General features: G+C 55.5%; 5 protein-coding genes across 5 annotated transcripts; 4 read left to right on the top strand and 1 right to left on the bottom strand.

The window, feature by feature from the left end:
• Positions 1 to 88: 88 nt before the first annotated feature.
• MYCTH_75107 (uncharacterized protein) lies at positions 89 to 1,228 on the top strand. Its single transcript, XM_003660176.1, has 3 exons — positions 89 to 266; positions 328 to 375; positions 519 to 1,228. Exons 1-3 carry the CDS (start codon positions 163 to 165, stop codon positions 847 to 849), a joined length of 483 nt encoding a protein of 160 aa, XP_003660224.1. The 5' UTR covers positions 89 to 162; the 3' UTR covers positions 850 to 1,228.
• A 384-nt stretch (positions 1,229 to 1,612) lies between these two features.
• Positions 1,613 to 5,062, top strand: MYCTH_2298256 (uncharacterized protein). Its single transcript, XM_003660177.1, has 2 exons — positions 1,613 to 2,313; positions 2,375 to 5,062. The coding sequence occupies exons 1-2, from the start codon at positions 1,835 to 1,837 to the stop codon at positions 4,815 to 4,817; spliced, it is 2,922 nt and encodes a 973-aa protein (XP_003660225.1). The 5' UTR covers positions 1,613 to 1,834; the 3' UTR covers positions 4,818 to 5,062.
• Positions 5,063 to 6,754: 1,692 nt separating this feature from the next.
• Positions 6,755 to 7,628, top strand: MYCTH_2298257 (uncharacterized protein). Its single transcript, XM_003660178.1, has one exon. It carries the CDS (start codon positions 6,825 to 6,827, stop codon positions 7,443 to 7,445), a length of 621 nt encoding a protein of 206 aa, XP_003660226.1. The 5' UTR covers positions 6,755 to 6,824; the 3' UTR covers positions 7,446 to 7,628.
• A 741-nt stretch (positions 7,629 to 8,369) lies between these two features.
• On the top strand, positions 8,370 to 9,995 carry MYCTH_2137468 (uncharacterized protein; the record flags this gene model as incomplete). The annotated part of the gene is made up of 5 exons (XM_003660179.1): positions 8,370 to 8,394; positions 8,445 to 8,480; positions 8,624 to 8,785; positions 8,843 to 9,154; positions 9,223 to 9,995. The coding sequence occupies 5 exons, from the start codon at positions 8,370 to 8,372 to the stop codon at positions 9,993 to 9,995; spliced, it is 1,308 nt and encodes a 435-aa protein (XP_003660227.1).
• An 803-nt stretch (positions 9,996 to 10,798) lies between these two features.
• On the bottom strand, positions 10,799 to 14,218 carry MYCTH_2123911 (uncharacterized protein; the record flags this gene model as incomplete). The annotated part of the gene is made up of 6 exons (XM_003660180.1): positions 10,799 to 12,738; positions 12,801 to 12,912; positions 13,148 to 13,265; positions 13,846 to 13,920; positions 14,008 to 14,054; positions 14,201 to 14,218. 6 exons carry the CDS (start codon positions 14,216 to 14,218, stop codon positions 10,799 to 10,801), a joined length of 2,310 nt encoding a protein of 769 aa, XP_003660228.1.
• Positions 14,219 to 20,346: the final 6,128 nt, after the last annotated feature.

The raw sequence follows: 20,346 nt of genomic DNA on the forward strand, positions 1-20,346 counted from the left end.
ATAGCCTGCTGGTCCAAGCACCTGCACCCTGCTTAGTCACCCAGCCCGAAATCCCGTCTTGGATTTGCTTCCACACAAAAATACCCCAATTTTTTCGCAGCCCGCAGCAACTAACGACTTCGACACATCGATCCACGCCGACACACCCAGTAAACAGGCAAGATGGGTCACCCCGCAGGTCTCCGTGCTGGTACGAGATACGCCTTCTCTCGGGGCTTCCGGCAGCATGGCCAGATCAGGCTGTCGACCTACCTGAGACAGTACAGGTACGTTGTTGGGCGTGATGCGACGTGGCTGGTGCAAAGACAGGAAGCTAATTCGTGTTAGGGTTGGCGATATTGTCGACATCAAGGTCAACGGTGCTGTCCAGAAGGGGTAAGCGAAAACCCGATTTCCGTGATGAGTTCGGAGGAGCACCGGAGAAGACGGAGGCGACGGAGGCGGCAGCATTGCGCCGCGCGGCGCTTCGGGGGTTTGCGTGGACATCAGCGAAGGAGACTGACTTTAGACACCAACAGTATGGCCCACAAGGTCTACCACGGCAAGACCGGCGTCATCTACAACGTCACCAAGTCGGCGGTCGGCATCATCATTTACAAGAAGGTCAAGCACCGGTACATCGAGAAGCGCATCAACGTCCGCATCGAGCACATCCAGCCGTCGCGGTCACGGGAGGATTTCCTGCGCCGTGTCAAGGAGAACGCTGAGCTGAAGAAGAAGGCCAAGGCCGAGGGCAAGCCGGTGCAGCTCAAGAGACAACCCGCCATGCCCCGCGAGGCCCGGACGATCTCCTTCAAGGACAACAAGCCGGAGACTGTCGCGCCGGTTGCGTACGAGACCACGATTTAAGAGGCCTCGGGTTGGAGTGCTGGATCTGGTGGGGTTAGATATGGCTTGCTTGTTTCTCTCTGCATGGGGTTCATCGCGTTCGGCACGGAAGGATCTCCTGCATGGAATTTGGTCTGGGATGCGGGAGTGCTCATAGGAATTAAAATACCAATGGCATGACCAACAGCGGCTCGCAGCACCCTGTCTATCCGGCATCGTGCAACTGTGGAGCACAGCCCGGTGCAGGCGACTCTGTGCACCGACGGGAGCTAGCGATCATCTTGTTTAGGCCTCAGACAGATGTCCCGGGCTCGCTCTGGCCCGGGCATTGCTGCCCACGAGGGCGGCATGGGACATCCCAAAATCAACGGGAAAAATTTAAGAGCAAGCCGATTCTGACATTCCGAGATTCAAACATCCGTGAGCCCGCGTTTGCTCTCTGCGCGGCGCTCAAGTATCCGAAGCATTGAGTACAGTTACATTCGAACTTGATATCGTTCCACTCGATCAGCTCACGGGTCAGCTTGTGTCCCTTTACTAGTACGTGATGCAATCGGGCATTTCCTGTCCGAACTTGTAAGCACTATGGCAAAGGTTAAAGTACTAGTACGTACATAGCTCCCTGCTGGCTCAGCCTTTGCCAGAAACCAGGCGCCGCGCTGAACCGTTAAGCGGGGCACTGATTGTTAACCAATTGGGGCAACGCGGGGAAGCAAGGCCCGAACTCTGACCACTGTGGCTGACGCCGGGCCACTGGCACGGCTGCAGCCGTTGTTCTGTCATCAACGATTAAGCCGACCCTTTCGACTGGTCTAACATCCGTAACCAGAACACATGCTTCTAGCACTGCGATCTGCCTGAATAGAAGCACCATAGCTGTTTTGCCTCTTAACCGCCTGGATCGATGCGCTCGCGAGTTATCGCCCGGTCAGGCAGGTAGCAGAGCCGACCTTCCGTCACTCTGCCGAGACGGTGAAGCCCGCAACCAAGCAACCTTGCATACGCCATGGGTTGGACTGCCTTCCTGTTGACCTACCTTCTCGGGGGCGTCACTTTTCTCCCTCTGGTCGTCGCCATAGTCTTTGTCCATGCCTACTTCATCCTCCCGCGCCGCCATCATGATGCCGACGCCTCGCAGGCCTCGGCCGGCGACGACGACCTGATCCAGCCCGGCGATGACATCGAGGCCATCAAGGCAGCGCAAAGGGATGGGATCAAGAACCGGGCGACATATCACGACCAAGATGTCGCAGCTGGCTATTTCGCTGTCTGCCGCGAGTACACACCAATGGGGATCAATGCGAAACCGATTGAACGTGCCACGCCTGTCGGTTCCGCCACGGTAGCAGCTCCCAGTCCCAGCGTCTACCAAACGATGTATCGCAGCATCTTTGACCGGAAACAACCGCCGGGGCCGCTCGACAACAAGAACGGCGGGAGCCAGCGGCCCAAGAAAGCTGGTAACGTCTTTTATGTCGTGCTCAGGTATGCAATGCGCCCCCTCCCGAGCCAATGCGTATATGTATATGCCTGACCGGCTCCAAAGGCACGGCCACTTGATGCTTTTCGACGACGACGAGCAAATCGAAGTGCGGCATGTCGTATCGCTCGCGCACCACGATGTCAGCATATACTCCGGGGAACCAGTGACTCCAGAAGGAGAGTTGTGGATAAAACGCAACGCCATCTGCCTCTCTCGTCGCAAGGATAGTCCGGATATGGGCCCGGACACTCAGGTCTCCAAGCCGTTCTACCTCTTCTCCGAGAATTGCTCGGCAAAGGAGGATTTCTACTTTGCCTTGCTGAGGAACCAGGAGCAAACTGTCACCGCCGGAAACCGAGCTCCGACACCCATCCAGTTCGACGTGAAGAATATCCTCTCCCTGGTTCAAAAGCTTCACTCTTCCGAGGAGCACTTGCAAACCAGGTGGCTCAATGCCGTCATCGGAAGACTGTTCCTGGGCATTCACAAGACCAAGGACATTGAGAACTTTATCAGGGAGAAGCTGACGAAGAAGATATCTCGAGTCAAGAGGCCTGCGTTTCTGTCGAACATTACCATCAAGGCCATCGACACCGGAGACTCTGCGCCTTACATCACGAACCCCCGTCTGAAAGACCTAACGGTCGAGGGCGAGTGCGGGATGGAGGCTGATGTGCGTTACACGGGCAATTTCCGGCTCGAAGTTGCAGCGACCGCGCGACTCGATCTGGGTTCCCGGTTTACGAGAGAGGTTAACCTGGTCCTCGCCGTCGTCCTGCGAAAACTAGAAGGCCACGCGCTGTTCAAGATCAAGCCCCCACCCAGCAACCGCATATGGTTTTCCTTCCAGCAAATGCCGAAGATCGAGATGACCATTGAACCAATTGTCAGTTCACGACAGATCACATACACGGTGATTCTGCGTCAGATCGAGAATCGCATTAAAGAAGTCATCGCCGAAACCATCGTTCTGCCGTATTGGGATGACACACCCTTCTTCAGCACCGAGCACAAAAGGTGGAGAGGTGGCATCTTCCACGACGACACCGTCAAACCAGCGGCCGGTCCCGAATCTGCCGCGGCCCAAGAGGGAGACTTGGGCGAGGTGGAGCGACTCGAAGAAACACATGGTATCCAGGAGGATAACCCCCCACACATAGAGAAGAGCCACAGCGCGCCTGTCCTGGACAAGAAGCCATCGTCGATCAGCTTGTTTGGGAAGAAGGCGTCCAGCAAATCGAGCAAACCTGATATGACGCCATCGCCTTCTACGTCGTCAGCGAGCATCGAGCTGAGCAAGAACGAGGCAAAGGGCGACATAAGTTCCCCTCCTCCCGTATTGTCCGCTCCCTTCGCCCAGCCTTCATCTCCCACCGTGGGAACTATCGCCACCAATGCGGACCATTTCAGGCCCTCATCCTCACCCCCCGGCGGGGACTCGGCATTGGCAGCTATGGCAACGTTATCTGCGACACCGCCCAGTGCACCGTCGCCAGCTCAGGCGCCCAATAATGCGAACCCATTCAAGCCTTACATAACTTCAAAATCGTCCAATATATCTTCTTCGGGCTCGTCTCGAGACGCTACAGACACCGAAAAGGACGTAGACAAAACGCCGCAGGCGCGACGAAACACTGCTTCGTCTACAGGAAGCCAGAGCGATAATGGGTCGCATTCCCCGACTCCGTCCTCGCGAGATTCCGTCCGCGGCCAGGCGAGCTCCATGTCAAGGGCCTTGTTCAACCGCCGTGACACCGCGTCTTCGGTTTCTTCCGGGATAAGTTCCCAAAGCGCCAATGAGTCGCACAAGCGCAACGCCCTCAACGCGGTTGCCAATGCAGCGGCATCCGCCAAACGATGGGGTCTCAACGCCTTTCAACGCCGTGGCAACGATGACGCGGCCGCGAACCACGGTAATTCCGGTGAAAGTGCTCCCGTGGTTGATCTCAGCCAGCCCATGGGGCGCGGCCAGCCGCTCCCACCGCCCGGAACTCCACTCCCCATGCCCGAGAGGAAGACATCGACGGCAGCAATACAGGTTTTCAAGAGAAAGCCAGTCAGCGCGCCCCCGACGGACCGCCATTCTGAACCTTCACAGCATGCAACCGAGCGTCGGCCGGTCCCACCCCCGCCTCTTCCGAAGAGACGGCAACCCCAGCCTGAGCAGGATGGGGAAGATAATGGTATGCTCGTAGTTACCGCGCCTGCAGACTCGGAACCGACAACTCCACTGAGTGCCACGCACAACCCTTCGGACGGCCCTCAAATGCAGGGCGAAGTGGCCAGGGACCCTGGAGCACCGTCGGGTTCGAACGGCACAACAACTAGTGCCCCGGTAGGCTTAGGAGTTTCAACACCTGCAGAAGCCACCGAAAGGGAAGCGGACCACCCGGATGGCGCGACCGGGACGCCAGACTCCGCCGACGACGAGGACTACTCCGCATGGATGGTTGATGACCCGGAACCCGGGGGGGTGGATGTTTCCACCGGTACACGGGCAACTTGAGCTCAACGCGGTTGTTTTGGAATCTGTAGTGTCACACAGCCTTGGGAGTTACGGCGTCAAGCATGGCGTATTCACTATTTTTATGATTTGATACTAGGCATACACGGGGTGCACACAGATTTCCTTTCAACTGTCAGGAACATGGGCGCAACTATGGATTGGTCATGGTTTTAGTCTAATGTATTTTCATGAGCCATCTTGTCTTCTCGCTTGGCCATTGTCGTGTCCGAACCAGAACAGCCCCCCCCCCCCCCCCGCCTCTCATGAACCCCCAGCAGTCCTGCATCCCTTTTTTTTTTTTTTTTTTTTTTTTTTTTAATTGTTGGTCGCTGAGTATGGTTCTGTCCCCTGCTCTCAATATCCTTTGATAAGGGGAATTTGGCTTTCGCATCCGCGCACCTATCGGAGTTACCATGCAAAGGCATCTATCTGCTCTGGCGTCGACCTAGGCTAGAATCCTGCAAATCTACTCATACGACTGCAAGGTCCGGCTCACCACTGCTGGCTTTTCGCAAGGAGCATGGACTCTATTATTCCCGTCTTCAGCCTCCGTTTAGCCTGAGCTGTGGGGCGGAATCTGCACGGGAACCAAAACGGTCCGTAATCAGAGTGCCAGGAGATTCTTCATATTACCTTAATCAACGTTGGGCGCTTTTGATATAGCCGTTTTGTTGGTTTCGTCTTTGGCTGAGCCGGAAGCGAGAGGCAAGACGCTCAGCGATTGGTGCCAGAGAACACTTACACGGCTGACTCCTTGAATGCAGTGGTGACATTCTCAGTGGAACAAGCAATCGAAGAATGTCGGGCCGCTTCGTGCGTTCCGTGTTTGGAGATTTCCATTACCTCTTGAACGTGCACTCAGCAACGAAAAGCGCACTCCATCTCTCTCTCAGCATGACTCTTCAGATGTCCCGACACGATAACTGGAGAGTGAGATAGCATCCGAAACGTCCGTGATGCGTGCTGCTGTCTCGTCCTACTATAGATTAATGGACATGAATATACACCCTTGTCGACAGCGATACACCATGTCCATAGTAGAAAATGTCTCCCGGAGCCGTAAATTATCCCGTCCTGCATCCGCCGTCTGCTGCCACGCACACGGGGCACGAGTCTGTCGGGAACAGAGCAGGTGGCAGCTGAGCGAGAGATTAGGGCCGCCGAAGGTTGCCCACCCCTGAACAGTGAACACATAGTGGAAAAATTGGAGGTCCGGAAGGGGAAGTAGTCTCGGTTTCCTAGTCACTTTCCATAGCTCAGTGTTATTGAGAAGGTCCAACCAACCTGTCTTTCGGCAGCTGTTTCGTCGATCTTGGTTCCGAGAAGAAGGGCCTTCCTCATCAGAGTATGAAATCCGACCTGGTTATTGCTCCGCGACACGAGAACCCATCCAGCGGCCCTAAAAACCAGGGGCTGAAGTACCTTTCCAGCCTCTTGGAGGTAGATATCCCTCCAACCGGGACAGGAACGTCCGCGTCCCGGGCTATAGAGCTCGGTCGTTGAGCATATCATCGCAGACGGGTAATCCAAATGCAGCGGCCTTGGGTAGCATCATCAGGATAGAGAAAGAGGGGGGTAATTAGTAGAACCACTTCACCCGGTGGGCCCATAGAGTATAGAAGAATCCGAAAGACGCAGAGTTTCCCGGAGGGGGAGACGAGGGCGCCGGACGTGGATGCCAGAAATAGCAACAACAATTTTGAAGTAGAAACGCGCGTTGACGATGGCGGTCCTCTTGACCCTGGGGTATATAAACATACCTGGGCCCCATCCTCCTTGGAGGACACGAAGTGAAGAGCTGGGGCAGGTAGCGCGTCGAGAAACACTCAAATCGTCTCCCCATCTCTTTTTCAACTTTGCAAGTACCTATCCGCCACGTCACTCCTGGACTTCCAAGGTAGGGTTGAAATACACCCCCCCCCCCAAAAAAAAAAAAAAAAAAAAAAAGATTTGTCCACCTCTGCTGACAGCGAGCTCCCCGGGGGAGGGTAACACGCAGACGTCACGATGAAGCTCGCCATCTCCGCCCTCCTCGTCCTCGCCAGCCTGGCCCCGGCGCAAGCCTCGGACGTCGCGTGTCCCACGGCGACGCGGACGATCCAGGAGAGCTCGTGCAACAAGAGCTGCGCCCTGTCGGACTGCACGCTCCAGACGACGATGCAGAACCCGTGCGGCTGCCCGGCGACGCTGCCGACGGCGACGCTGATCGCGCCGTGCGAGGCCGAGTGCCCTTACCAAGGGTGCGACGTCGAGTTCCACGCGGGGGCGCTCCCCTGCCCGACGACGTCGACGGTGCGGCGGACCTCGCCGGCGGCGACCCCGACGGCAACCTCGACCTCGACGCAGACGGGCGTCATCACCAGCGTCACGACGCTCCCGCCCCGGACGACCAGCACCAGCACCAGCACCAGCACCACCAGCTCGCTGCCCTGCCCCAGGGTGACCCACACGACCAGCCCGGACGGCTGCGAGCCGATCCGCTGCCCCGTCCCGACGTGCCGCGTCGAGTCGGACTTTGTGATCCCCTGCGGGTGCCAGCCCAAGACGGTGCTGTTCGTGACCGGGTGTGCGACGGCGTGTCCGACGGGTTGCTTGACGAGGACGCGGACGACCAGCCTTGCTTGTTAGGTAGTATGTACATATATAGCCGATGTTAGTTTGGTAAGAGTGGGAAGAGGAGATCAGTTGAATGGGATGAAGAGCGCCTATGTACTCCGTAACAACAGAGTTCATTGGTCAATTTTTGCCATTTTTGTGCAATCGAGTTTGCCTGTTTTGCTTCGGGTTGCCTGCGATTCGGTCAAATACGTCGACAAGCAAAAAAAAAAAAAAAAAAAAAAAAGAAAGAAAGAAAGAAAGAAAGAAATGGTCAGAAAATGTCGTGATATTACGGAGCACAGTACTGCAGTGAAGCAATCCGTACTCCGTATGCACCGTACGTAGGTACATTACTACACCACGGCATAGTGTGAAGTAGGTAACATAGTGCACGAATTCGCTGCTGCAGTCCGCCGGAGGGTGCCGATCTGCGCAACTCAATCTCGCAGCCAAGACACCGGCCGGCAGCCGCCGGGCGGCCCCAGCACAGAAGCAGTGAGCTGGGCGCTTCTCTGATTGGATCGTCCGAGCTGGCGCTGCCCCTGTGACATCATCCCACAACGCTTATTGGCGGCCCCGCAGCGGATACCGAACAGCCTCGACCATCCGCCGCCTGCCACCGCCTTCGCCCGCCGATACTAGTAGCTCAATCCGGAAGAGGAATGTTGGTTCCCTAGTAACTGGAGGAAGCGGTGACTGTGCCTCTTTCTCAAACAAATCATCATCGAGTCCTGATCTTCGAGCTCTCTCAATGCTTCTCCTGTGCCTCAGTTACCTTCGGTAAAACTAATTGGTTTTGCGACGATTTTCCTCAGTTTAATCCATCTTCCCTCAGACCTTCTTCCACTTCTTATACCAACGGAGCAGCTTCCAAGTACATACAGGTACCTTGTTCTCTTTATATCCAGACACGTATATAGCTTCGATCTTTTATACCTCTCCCAGCCACGCACCATGACCACCCGTTATCGCGTTGAATGTATGTGTTATAACGCCCGACGTACCGGATCTCGACTGACGGGTGGATAGATGCTCTCAAAACTCACCGCCGTGATCAATTCATAGGTACGTTCTCCTGTAGCTCCGCCTTCATCCTCGGTGTGGTCGGCTCTTAGTGGCAGTTCCCACGGGTTCGCAGTGGTATAGTGATGCTCGCATCACCATGACGCTTCCCGCCAATGTGGAATTCCGCTGACCGGAAAAATCAGAATGGATCAAGGGCCTGCTGGCAGTGCCATTCGTGCTGTATTCGCAGCCTCACGGAGCCATCGACCGGCAGGGCACGGTAAACCTATCTCAGACACGCGAGGAAGCACATCGGAGATACAGCGAAATTCTGCGCGATGTCGAGGGCATGATCGACGACCACAGTAAGATCTGGTCTGCTGTCCATTCTGGCTTTCTAGCGGTGATTCACAGTCTTCCAGTTGCCCACCAGAACGACCCCGAGAATCCATTCCCGTCGAAACTCAAGCTCCTGGTCCCCAGCATCGGGCCCTTCTTCACTCGACTACCCCTAGAGGCCGCCTTCAAATATCAGGACAGCAAGCGTTACATCTCCTCCCGCCGCTTCGTCTCCCCCTCCTTCAATGACGTCCGCCTCATCCTCAACTCGGCCCAAATGATGGCCGTGACAACATACGGCACCCTCCAGCTAGCCACCTTCGATGGTGACGTGACCCTCTACGAAGACGGGCAAAGCCTCGAACCAACCAGCCCCATCGTCCCGCGGCTGATCGGTATGCCCTCCTCCGCCTGCAAGCGGGACAACTTTTCAGTTACTGACCGGAACCTGAACCTGCCAAAGACCTCCTCCGCAAAAACGTAAAGATTGGCATCGTCACCGCGGCAGGCTACACAACCGCCGACAAATACTACGCCCGCCTGCACGGACTCCTCGACGCGCTGGCCAGCACGACCGAGCTAAACCCCTCCCAAAAGCAATCCCTCATCGTCATGGGCGGAGAAGCGAACTACCTCTTCGAGTTCTCGCCTTCGTCCCCGCACCTCTTGGCCCCCGTCCCGCGCGAGAAGTGGCTGACCCCGGAAATGGCCGCCTGGGATGACCGCGACATCGCCCAAGTGCTCGACGTCGCCGAGGCGGCCCTGCGCGACTGCGTCCGGACCCTCAACCTGCCGGCCGTGCTGATGCGCAAGGACCGCGCCGTCGGCATCGTCCCGAACCCGCCCGAGACGCGCATCCCGCGCGAGTCGCTCGAGGAGACGGTCCTGGTGGTGCAGAAGACGCTGGAGCTCAGCGCGGCAGGGCGGGCCCGCCGCGTGCCCTTCTGCGCCTTCAACGGCGGGCGCGACGTCTTTGTCGATATCGGCGACAAGAGCTGGGGCGTGACGGTGTGCCAGCGCTGGTTCGGATCTTCGTCCGAGCCGAGCAGAGGCCAAGGCGAAGGCGGCGCAATCAAGGGGCAGAACACGCTGCACGTAGGCGACCAGTTCCTGAGCGCAGGGGCGAATGATTTCCGGGCGAGGAGCGTCGGCACGACGGCGTGGATCGCGAGCCCGGCAGAGACGGTCGACCTGCTCGACGAGTTGGCCGAGTTGATGGAGAAGAGGGCGTCTTAGAGGGACCAGGCGAAGCATCTCAAAAAGGGAGTGGGCGACGGCAAGCTGTGGGATGGTTACACACTTGACTATGAAGCAGGGACAGTATAGCGTTAGCTTAGTTGGATACGGCTTCGAAAAGTATTATAAATATATTCTTAATACCACAGTTGGAATGCTCATTCTCGTCGACACTCCCTCTTCCTGGATCTTCCATATGACCGAGTCACCGATGTTGGCCTGCCGCTTGTCTCGTCGCTCATCAGAGCCGAACTGCCCTTGACCTCGAAAGGCAACAGAGCAAAACCACCCAAAACTCCACAAGGATAAAGAGAAAACCGGGGGGGGGGGGGGTATTTGCGACATACATGGTAAGTAATCAAGGTGACAAAAAGAAGAATGGGGTAAGGAAAAGAACAAGGGATAGCTCTTTTTGAATGTCCAAAACCCGCTCTGGCCGACCGCCCAATCCGCCGAACCAACAATGAAACGACAAAGAGCCAACCAGTCCTCGCTTCCCTGAACCGTGCCGAAGAATAAACAAAACAACAGAACACATAAAACTCCGATACATCCACGCAATGCCATGTCTAAATAATTGCTGCTTTGTTGATTCATGCCTCCCTGTTGTCCTCCTCCTCCTCCTTCTTGCGCCCACGCCCACGCAGTGCAAGGGATGCTCTGCCCTGGTCAAGGGCGCAATGTGCGCAAATCTCAAAAAGGACCGAAAACCAGACTAGGAAGAAAGCCCCAAGAGGTGATTTTCGAGGGCATCCAACCCTAGACGACGACGGTGGTGGTGGTGGTGCTGGTGGTGGCTAACCCTACCGAATCTCCCCAAACGGCGCGCCAAAGTTCATGCGCTTTTTGAGCTTCAAGGGCACGTCGTCGAGTTCCTCGTCGTCGTCGTCTCCGTCGCTGCTCTTCGGGCTGGTCCTGCTGGCCGCCTCGGAAGCGGTGTCAGAACCGGACCCCGGCCCAGTCTTGGCCTGGGCTTCGGCGGCTGCTTGGGTCTCCGGCCGCTGCTCGGCCGCTGGCTGCTGCTCGGCCTCCTCGGCGAGGTCCGGATCTTCTTTCAGCACCGCGGGGAGGGCGGCCACGCCGTCCTTGCTGACCTCCTCCAGCTTGTCGTTGAGCTTCTGGAAGAAGATCTCGTCGTGGGCCGGCATGTTGCGCACCATCAGCGGCCCCTTGAGCTCGCGGTCCTCGCTCGGGTCGAAGAGAGGCTCTGGATGGTCGTCGGCGAGCGGCTGGGCGTCGGTGTTGGCGCCTGGCTCTGCCGCGCCGCTGCCGTTATGGGGGGCCAAGGTCGTCGTCGGAGTGCTGCGGCCGCCGTTGCTCGTCGCGGTGGCCGTTCCCGAGGAAACGACCGTTGCGAGCGTCGAGAGCGAGTGGTTGGGAGTATGGCCGGCATGCATCGTCAGTCGCTCCGCCTCCTCGGCTTCCAGCACCTGAAGAGTCTGCTCCTTCTTTGCCCTTGGACTCTTCGACTGGTCAGAGCCCGAGGGAGGAGAGCCGGACTGGCTGGATGGTTTGGACCCGTTCCGTGACCCGGTGTCGGTGAAGGTCGGCTTCTTGACGCTTGTGGCCTTGATTCGGATACCTTCCAGCTCCGGGTCGATTTCCATCACGTCGACAATCGGGACAGGGTTGGCTTCGTCGGCAGACCCTTTGTCGGGGTTCAGAAAATCCTTCGTCGGTGCGCTGGGTCCGTTTGGTGACCTCGGTGAGGCGAGGTCTGGCGCTCTTCCTACCATCGGTGGGGGGATTGTCGATGTGCCGTTCGAATGGGTTGGGGCCCCATTCCGGGTTACCCGCTGCGTGCTGTTGGGGCTTACTACTCGCGACGCCCCCCTGGCACCTCCATAACCGCCGTAACCCGTAAGCAGGTTTCGTGACCAGGGACGGGCGCTGGTCGAGGCCAACGGATTGACACCACCAAGTCGCTCGATTTCCGCCAACAGAATCGCCTTCTCAGCCTCCCACTCGGCACGTTCTTCCTCCATAAGGGCACGCTCTTCTTTATACACCTCTTCGGCCCGCTCGCGATTCGCCTCCAAGTACTTTCGTTCTGCCTCCCATGCCTCTAGCAGTCTGGCCTTTTGTCGAAGGAGTCGCTGAACCAACTGGTCGTGGCAAGTGGGAGCCACCGGGTCCGCTGGGATGGACTGCGGACACCCAGGAGAGGCAAAGTTTCCGGTCCCGCTTACCGTGGGAGTCAACCCGTTGGTGCTAGAGTCCGTCGGCATATCTTGTTGTGGATGCGACCTGTCCCCCGAGAATCGGTTAGGTGCGAAGCTGTTGCGGGTTTCCGGAGGAAGGCTGGTCGATCGGTGCTGGTCGAAATGAGACGGGGGACACTTCGTAGATGGCAAGAGTTGAGGCGAGAGGAACGAGGAAGTATGCAGAGCAGGACGTTTTAGGCCAGGTGAAAGTGGTGAATATAGTTGGCTCCTGCGGGGATGTTGCGGTGCGGGCGCATGTTGTGTCGGGAGAGCGTCCTTGGATGCGATGTGATCAAAGTATCCGGCAGCACCGCGTGGAAGGGACAAGGGAGAGATGATGGAAGCGGACGAGTCGCCGGTTAGCTTGGGGAGAGAAACGGTTATGTCGCTGCCGTCCGGGGCACCCTTGGGCCGGAAGGGGTCAGCAGGCAGTTTCGTCATGATGGGCATCGGTGCTTCGAGCGCTCCTCGCCGAGCATGCGCCGTGCGAAGTGTGTGCAGACTGTCCCATGCGCTGTTCAATATCGAGAGCCGCTTGCCTCAGAGAGGCAGGTCGCCATCGGTCAACGTTTGTTTGCAGTTGTGGAGCGGGTTGGAGCACGAGCATCCCCGGTTCGGCGCAGGTGCAGGGGAACTTCCGGAACGCCTGCGCTGTGATGAACACCGGCGCTGCTCGGCAGTTGCGTGCTGTTTCTCGGGTGAGTGGAGGAATGCTGTAGCGAGTAACGTTAGCAGGTTAGAATCAGAAACGCAGCCGGGGAGCACTCGCGTCGGGCGAAAATAACAGGAGTAAGGTTGGGCGTCTTGATGAAATGGAGGGGCACAAGTCGTCGTGTGGCTCGAACGTACTACGCAATTCTCAGGGTCCCCATACGAGAGGAGATGCTTGGAACGACGTGGCAGCCCTGTGCCTGCCGGTTCCAGGGTACAAGTGGTGACGAAACGTACTGTGGACCCCGGGCGGTGAGCCGGCGAGAACTGGATTTCGCTCCCTTTCAGGCTCCACTCTCGGTGACCAACCGACGGCACTGCGGCTGGTTGGTCCGCATGGCCGGGCGGGCCCGTTCTGGAAACCATCAGACTCCGTCGGAACCATGTGTGGTGCTTTTCCACCCCCCTTCGGTCTCTTCTTAATTGTAGTTCCTGGTTCCTTGCTTTGGTTGTGTTCGCGCTCATTGTATTTTTGTCTCTAACTGTATTGGGCTTTTTCCAGTATCATCCATATGTAGAGCCTCTCTGATTACCGGGCATTGGGCAAAGACAACCGGTTCAACTCGGTGGGGTCGCGATGTGTTGGCATCACAGATGCAGGTCTCGGTTCGAGACTATCATTACTGAGTATTACTTCGTAGTTGTATGCGGGTACTGGTACCATCGAAACCATCCCCTCCAAACGCCCAATTCAACACGCTAGTTAAGCTATCTTGCACCAAATATCAGGACTCCTTTTCGGTGTGTCGGTATGGTTCGGTGACTCGACGAGAGATCAAGTGCGAGCTGATGCCGACATCTTCATGAGCACTGATGGCCATAGAAGAGGCTCCAGCCTGAATCTGCACTCTCCACAGATGTTTGGGCTAGATAATCAGATCGGTCAATGCCATGTGTACCTAAACTTGAATTCCCGCGACGATTCGGTGGGTCACCCATATCTCTCCTCAAATGCCGTAATCTCCGGCAGACAGCGGCTCTTTGCTCCGGTCTTGCGCTTGTACATTGCGCTGCACTCGAATCAGTCAGTTTCCCCTCGTAACATATCCAACAGAGACAGAGCGCCGACTGAATCAGCCTCGCGGGAACATCCGTACCAATGTTTCGTCGCAAGCCATCGGAAGTGGCCGCAAGAGAATTCTCGCTGCAGCGGGAACGTCAGTTAAAAAGGAAAAAAAAAAAAAGAAAAAGAAAAAAAAAGAAACCGTAAATGAGAAGGGGAAAAAAATGAGACTGGAATCAGGAGAAAACAAAGGTTCGCTACCGCAGTGCGGTCTTCCTCCGACTCACCTGCTTGTAGTCGCACATCGTGATTATCTGGCTCAAGCTCAAGCGTGGTACGTTGTCTTGCCATCAAAATCTGCTGTCGGATAGATGGCAAAAGAAGGCCGGAAACCTCACGTTTGAGATGGCTCCTGGGATTTTCCGAGGATACAAAGCCGTGTAGAGTCCTGGGCCTCACCTCGCTGCCCGTGCCTTCCGTTCTACCTCATCTCTTCTTTTCATCTTAACTATTTGGCCCGAAAGAAGTCCGAGGACTCAAGACACCTAATTAACACCTAATCTTCTCTTCGAGTCTTCGCTTGCTTCTCTTAAGCGCGCCAATTGGCAAAACCCATAGGTGAAAAGCGAAAGCCGCATCATTGAGCGAGACTTGAGAAACAGTCCGGTTTCGGTGTTATCTAGGGTTTGCGTTTTCCAGTAAGTACCTATGCCAATCAGCATCATAGCATAGTCGTCCCAGAAAGATGAATCAGATTCTGACCAGCTCAGTACTGAAAGGCGATCAAGCTCACGGCTGTAATTACTGATGGTAGGAACCTTGGAACAGATTCTAGCTCTGGGTAGTCAGAAAAGAGTGTGACGACCTGAGATAAGACGACTCGGCATGGAACAAACCCAGATCGGTCGGGGGGTAGAAAGAGGAAAATAGCACAGGACCGATGTCAAGAATACGTTGGTCGATATCATGAATGTAGAGAAGGCCATGATTCCTGCGGGAGTGTTTTGAGAACAGACATCCAACCTGGACTACCCGCGACTCGAATCACCTTCCCAAAAAACTACAGAAGCTGTCGGTTGTACGAGTTCCTCAATATCCAGGGTAGTAAGAAGCCTCGAGACGTATTATGTCGGACCATAGATAGGTCCGGATGTATTACAGGTCGGCTTTCTGGCCGCAAACGTCACTTGCCTGATAAAGGAGCATCCGCCGCGCGACGTCACTACCTTACTTTCGCGGATGGTGTTGATGGTTGAGTTCTTGATGAAAACACAACACAATGAGTCAGTTTTCAGACACGTCAGGCCACGGAAATCTCGACGATTACTGGATGGATCAAATGTCCAGCATGGAAGGCTTATAGCAGTGAGTACCTGCTCTGGTATGTTGCAGTCTTTTAAGGGTATTTCAAACGTTAGTCATGCGAGGAGCTCCTGTCTCTGAGTACTATAGTCATCATCAACGCGACCATAGAAGAGAAACAGTGTCAAATACCATAGCCATGATTCGATGTGACTCGCGTCTTAGCACACATTCTTCTTCCATGTAATTAATTACTTCGCGAATTGGCCCAATGTACATATATTACTGGTAGATCCCGCTTCCCAACCTTGCCTTGAGCAACTTCCTGTCCAGAGGGGCAGGGTCCGCCGTGTCCTTGTGCGGGAACGATCTAATATCTCTCTTCGGCAGCCTCGCTTCCTCTCTGAGGTGTCGCGTCAGTGGTTCGGCAGGCGGGACGTACGAGGGGAGGCCAGACATGCGAGCTCTCTTGAAGCCAGCTCCAGATGCCCGTAGGAATCAATTAGCAAACCAACCTGTCGACAAGTGATCAATAGCGCTTTCAGCGCCCGGAGATAGCGCCGATGGCGTGCCCTCCAATTCATTCACCGTTCGAACAAGGACTGCCGTGAAACCACGCCTCTTCTCTGATCGAATCGGACAGCTCGAGTCATCTCGTACAGTCACGAACCAGCCTAATGGATAATTGTGTCTGTTGCCGTTAATTACCCCGTCTCTTGGGAGAGTTGATATTATGGATCATCATGAAAGGTCCGCGGAGCAATGCAAGATATTCGTATCGGCGGTCAATCCTGGAATCTTCCTTCCCCTCGTGAGCGGAGCAAAGGCCTCAATCTCCCCCTTCTCCGGGTTTCAGTAGTGTAGTGTGTAGGCGGTGGTTATGGTGGAGAAACCGGATGTGGGACCGAACTCCGAGAAACCCCCACTTGTCAAAAAGCTTCATCAACCAAGGCGAGCCTCGTCGCCACTCCTGATCAAAGGGACTCGCTGGGCGGCAAGGGCGGTAGCCCTGTTTGCATAGTCGAGATACTGTAGCGAGACAGCGGAGCGAGACAGCGGCAAAACCGGATATCCCTTCTTTGCTTTGCCACCACTGGAGTCAAGAGACTGCAAGTTCTGGCAAGCGGCTCGAATTGCAAACCGTGGGTAAAAAAAAAAAGGGTCTGCTCCGTCCGCTCCGATTGTTTGGTGTTGTACAAAGTCCCGACAGTATGGACTTGGATGAATGATACTGTACGTATGCTCACACTAACCTTACGCAGCTTTCTGTGCACACCACTGGGGCTTTGTTAAGGTCAAATACGGAGATGGCACGGAGTAACGAAGGAAAGAGCAAATAACTAGTTTAAATGGCCTGCCGGTTTCCACGCGTGCAACCCACCCAGTCCACACCCACAGCAATTTCACGAACCCAACCTCGTTGACCCCCGCGTTCGGGTCCCGAGAACCGGGCACGAGAAGAGAAGGATGTGGTGGTGTCCGAGAGCTTGGTCCAGTGCTCGTCATGAGTGACGAAAGTGCTGCCAATAACGGCACTCCGTTGTCTCCCCGTGGAGATATAACCTACATAGTACGGAGTACTCCGTACACTTGCGCACGAATCGAAAGCCGTTCCCCGTGTCCCCGGAAGAGTCGGCACCTCCGGAGTAACTGTATGTATGGGCATTTGGCAGGAATCAAAGGAAAAATCCACAGGTTGAGCGAGGAACAAGGCACTGGCTGGTTACCCTCGTCGCCTACCCACCAATCACGGTATGCACAAACACCATTGCGCCTCAACGAGGCATTCCCGACATTTCGTCCCGGCGACAGTCGGAGGTTCGGGTTTTTTATACCATTGGTGTTCAGTGACGTGTGATGTTCGGTCATTCGAACGCCACTTCGCGTGGAGAAAGTTGCAGAAGATGGCGTTGGGAACGCGGAGAATTAACGCAGTCTGCTGTTTTTGGTTGCAAAACACCCCAGGACTGTATTCCGCGTCGACAGGACTTACCGTATTAAGAGAGAATGAGGCCAAAAGAGGCCGACGAGAAGAAAAGACGCCGAGTTGCAACCAAGGGTGGTTCCGCTTGGGTGTGCCTTATAACTAAGTACTGACGCAGTACGGAGTAGAGTACAGTACATACCTTACATCCGTGGTGGAGCCCGTTTCCGTTGACAGAACAAGCAACTTCGCTTTGCTGCTGCTGGCTGCAAGGTACCGTACCAAGATGCCCACACGCGGCATACGCCAGCAAGGGACTACAGAGTAGGGAAAGGAGGGAAAAAGATGAATGAAAACCAAACAATACAATACAAAATAAAACAAAACAAGAGTACAAAAAAACAAGGTATAACGTAAACGAAGTGCTGCATGGCAAGACATGGAACTTCCAACCGAGACTATGACCGCATGTCGCGGCCCCCGGGTTCCTCTCAGCCTCGTCTGCAAGACATGGGGAAATGAAGTGACAACTAAGGTGAAAGTGTGTGTGTGCGGGGCCCCTGGAAGGAGGTCTGACGTGTTCGAGCCTTCCATTTCCATGCCTCGATGGGATGATGGGCGCGCTTGGTGTAGGGTCTGTCTCGGACTATTAGCGTGGCCGGTTCAGCGCTGGCTGCGGTCACCATTGGACTCCACATGCATGGAATAGGACATTTTGGTCTCGAATATAGGGGGTGAACGGTTAAAAAGTACGGATTAGTAGTAGTCGCTGCCCTGACATGGCACTGACGTATTGCGCCCGTTTGGATGGAGCTCGCAGAGGTCCCTTGCTTGCGAGAAGGGGCTCGCACTGCACTAGCCGTGTCAAGTATGTAATCCGTACAGAACATTCCGAGGTATGTAAGGTACATACGTACCTAGGAGGGTACCGACGACCTTTGTATGGATTTATGCACCACAATATGTACAGACATACTCCGTACCAATGGGCAACATGCGTGGATGGCTTCCGATGGAAATTCAATAAATTGCTATGAAGCGGCGACTTTGTGGCGGCGCAGAACACACACCGCTCTTTGAGCAGACTCGGCTGGCATCGGGCAGGTTCTTTCTTTGGGTGGGAAGTGCGGATTGCCTGGGATCCCATGGTTTACATACTGCATACACAGGTACCAACACACTACGCTGCATGTGTAGGTGAGGCGACTGCGCAGGTCGCCAGTGATGGAACAAGAGCAAGGTGCTCGTGTTGCACAGCGTTGATGAACCCCCCCTTTTCAGCCATGTACATACATGCCGCAACGTACGCAAGGGGCTGCAGTTGAGTGGTTTTTGGCCGAAGGAATGCTCGCATTGGCTGCCTCGGGCTGAACCTCTGGTAGTGGATATCAGTGAAGGGAGGGCTTGTTAGGCGGCGAACAAACGAAGATCAAGAAGAGGTTGTGGGGGGGAATGCGGGGGAAAGCAACCTGCACCTCCACTACATACCTTGGGCATGTGCTCTGAGAGGCGTTTCGCAGGCGCGTTGGCGAGGTTCCTTCCGAATGCACAACCGAGGGCAATCGATCAAGTCGAGGCAGACAAAGCAAGATGCCCAGACGGGAGATCGCGATGCCAAGACGGCTCGGAAAGCTTGGGAGCTCTTTTATTCTTTGAGCCTCTTCAAAGACGCGGTTGTTGGCTTCTACACTAGAGGCACCGATCCGGCCCTCGGTGGTTGCAATTCATTGTCGTCGCTTGATCCGACTGCCAAGTTGCTTGGCCATCGTATAGCGGCCGTTCATCAGTGCGTTCAGCTGACGCTTGCCAGATAGTAAGCGTGTCGATGGAGCATGATTGATCGTGCCCTCAGGGCACGGGTAAGGGGTTTGTGGTATGTTGCGGACTGGGTTTCCTCTCGCTAAACTGCACAATTGCTTCGTCCGGGTACCGAGGTAACGTTAGATGTACGGATTACATACATACATATACACTAGTACATAAAATACACTTAGCGTATCTCATGGATGCATCCCCTGACCGGGTTCAGGTGCGTGATGGCGCACGCAGGCTGACAGAAACCCTGGACGACTGGGGCAGGCTAGGGTTTGAATGGAGATTGGACGTGGGGGCGCCATTTTCGCTCATGTGCCTGCCTCCTATCCCAGCCGGCCACGAACTTCGTGATCAACCCTCCCCCCCCCACAGGCATGCCGGTCACGGAGGGCCGGTGCCGACACTCGAGGCGCACGGGACCTGTCTTATGAGTGTGTCAAATCTACCCGGACCGGCACCGGATCCGGAGCAATTGTGCGAGGGCAAACGCACAGCTTGTCCGTCCCGGTGACGAAGGCCGAGAGCTTGGCAACGGCTCCCTGCCCAGCCCCTGACATACCAAGAAACGCCATCTTCCGATCGCCGTCCAGGGTTTGCTGGCTGGCTTGTTAACGTAGCACAGTACACATGTTTGGTTTTCGAGCACGTGCCCATCGCAATGCAGTGCAGCGCAGTGAAATATAGTGTACATAGTAGTGTAGTGTAGTGTACGAATTAGCGTTAGGCCAGTGTAATGTATGTACTGTAGTGTAGGTATCGGGTAGCCCTGGTGCGGGATGCATCCACGCGGATGTGGTGTGGTTCATCGTGTCTTGCTGCCGTATAAAGAGTTGCCATTAGCTACCTGCATTGCCGGACCGATGGCTGCAACTTTAGAACCGATGAGAGTCGAACAAGTACATACGGATGGAGTGTGGTACAGAACGGATCCTGCGCACAGAGTATCTCGCGAGCGCAGTAAGCCTCGCCGTAATTGGTGGCAGACTCTGGGTCGCCGGAGGCTGAGATCAGCAAACGCCCGCTGATAGCCTGTGGACCCGCTTGGCTTAGCAATCGTAATGACAACATTTCGGCCGGTTGGATAACATGGCCACTTTCACCTCCAGGACATTCTTTCAATTTCGTGAACAATGGATAACGAGGAGGTGATCTGTGGATGGTGATATTTAGTAACGCCCCAGCGAAACGCTGTGGCGTCAGTAGCTCAGGGCATGTTGGGAGCGTGCTGAAGCTGGACGAAACGGAGCAGATGAGTGAGTGATGGAGGGATCTGGAGAAGCACCCCACGCTCGCGATGACGCAGTGGAGCCCCATGGGGCTAAATGCTACAAATGATGAACATCCAAGTGTACGGGACAGTTCCGTACCCCGTTACGGTGCTCCCCGCTACCC

The sequence above is a fragment of the Thermothelomyces thermophilus genome, chromosome 1 (genome assembly GCF_000226095.1).
Source record: "Thermothelomyces thermophilus ATCC 42464 chromosome 1, complete sequence".
NCBI classification, from domain to species: Eukaryota; Fungi; Ascomycota; class Sordariomycetes; order Sordariales; family Chaetomiaceae; genus Thermothelomyces; species Thermothelomyces thermophilus.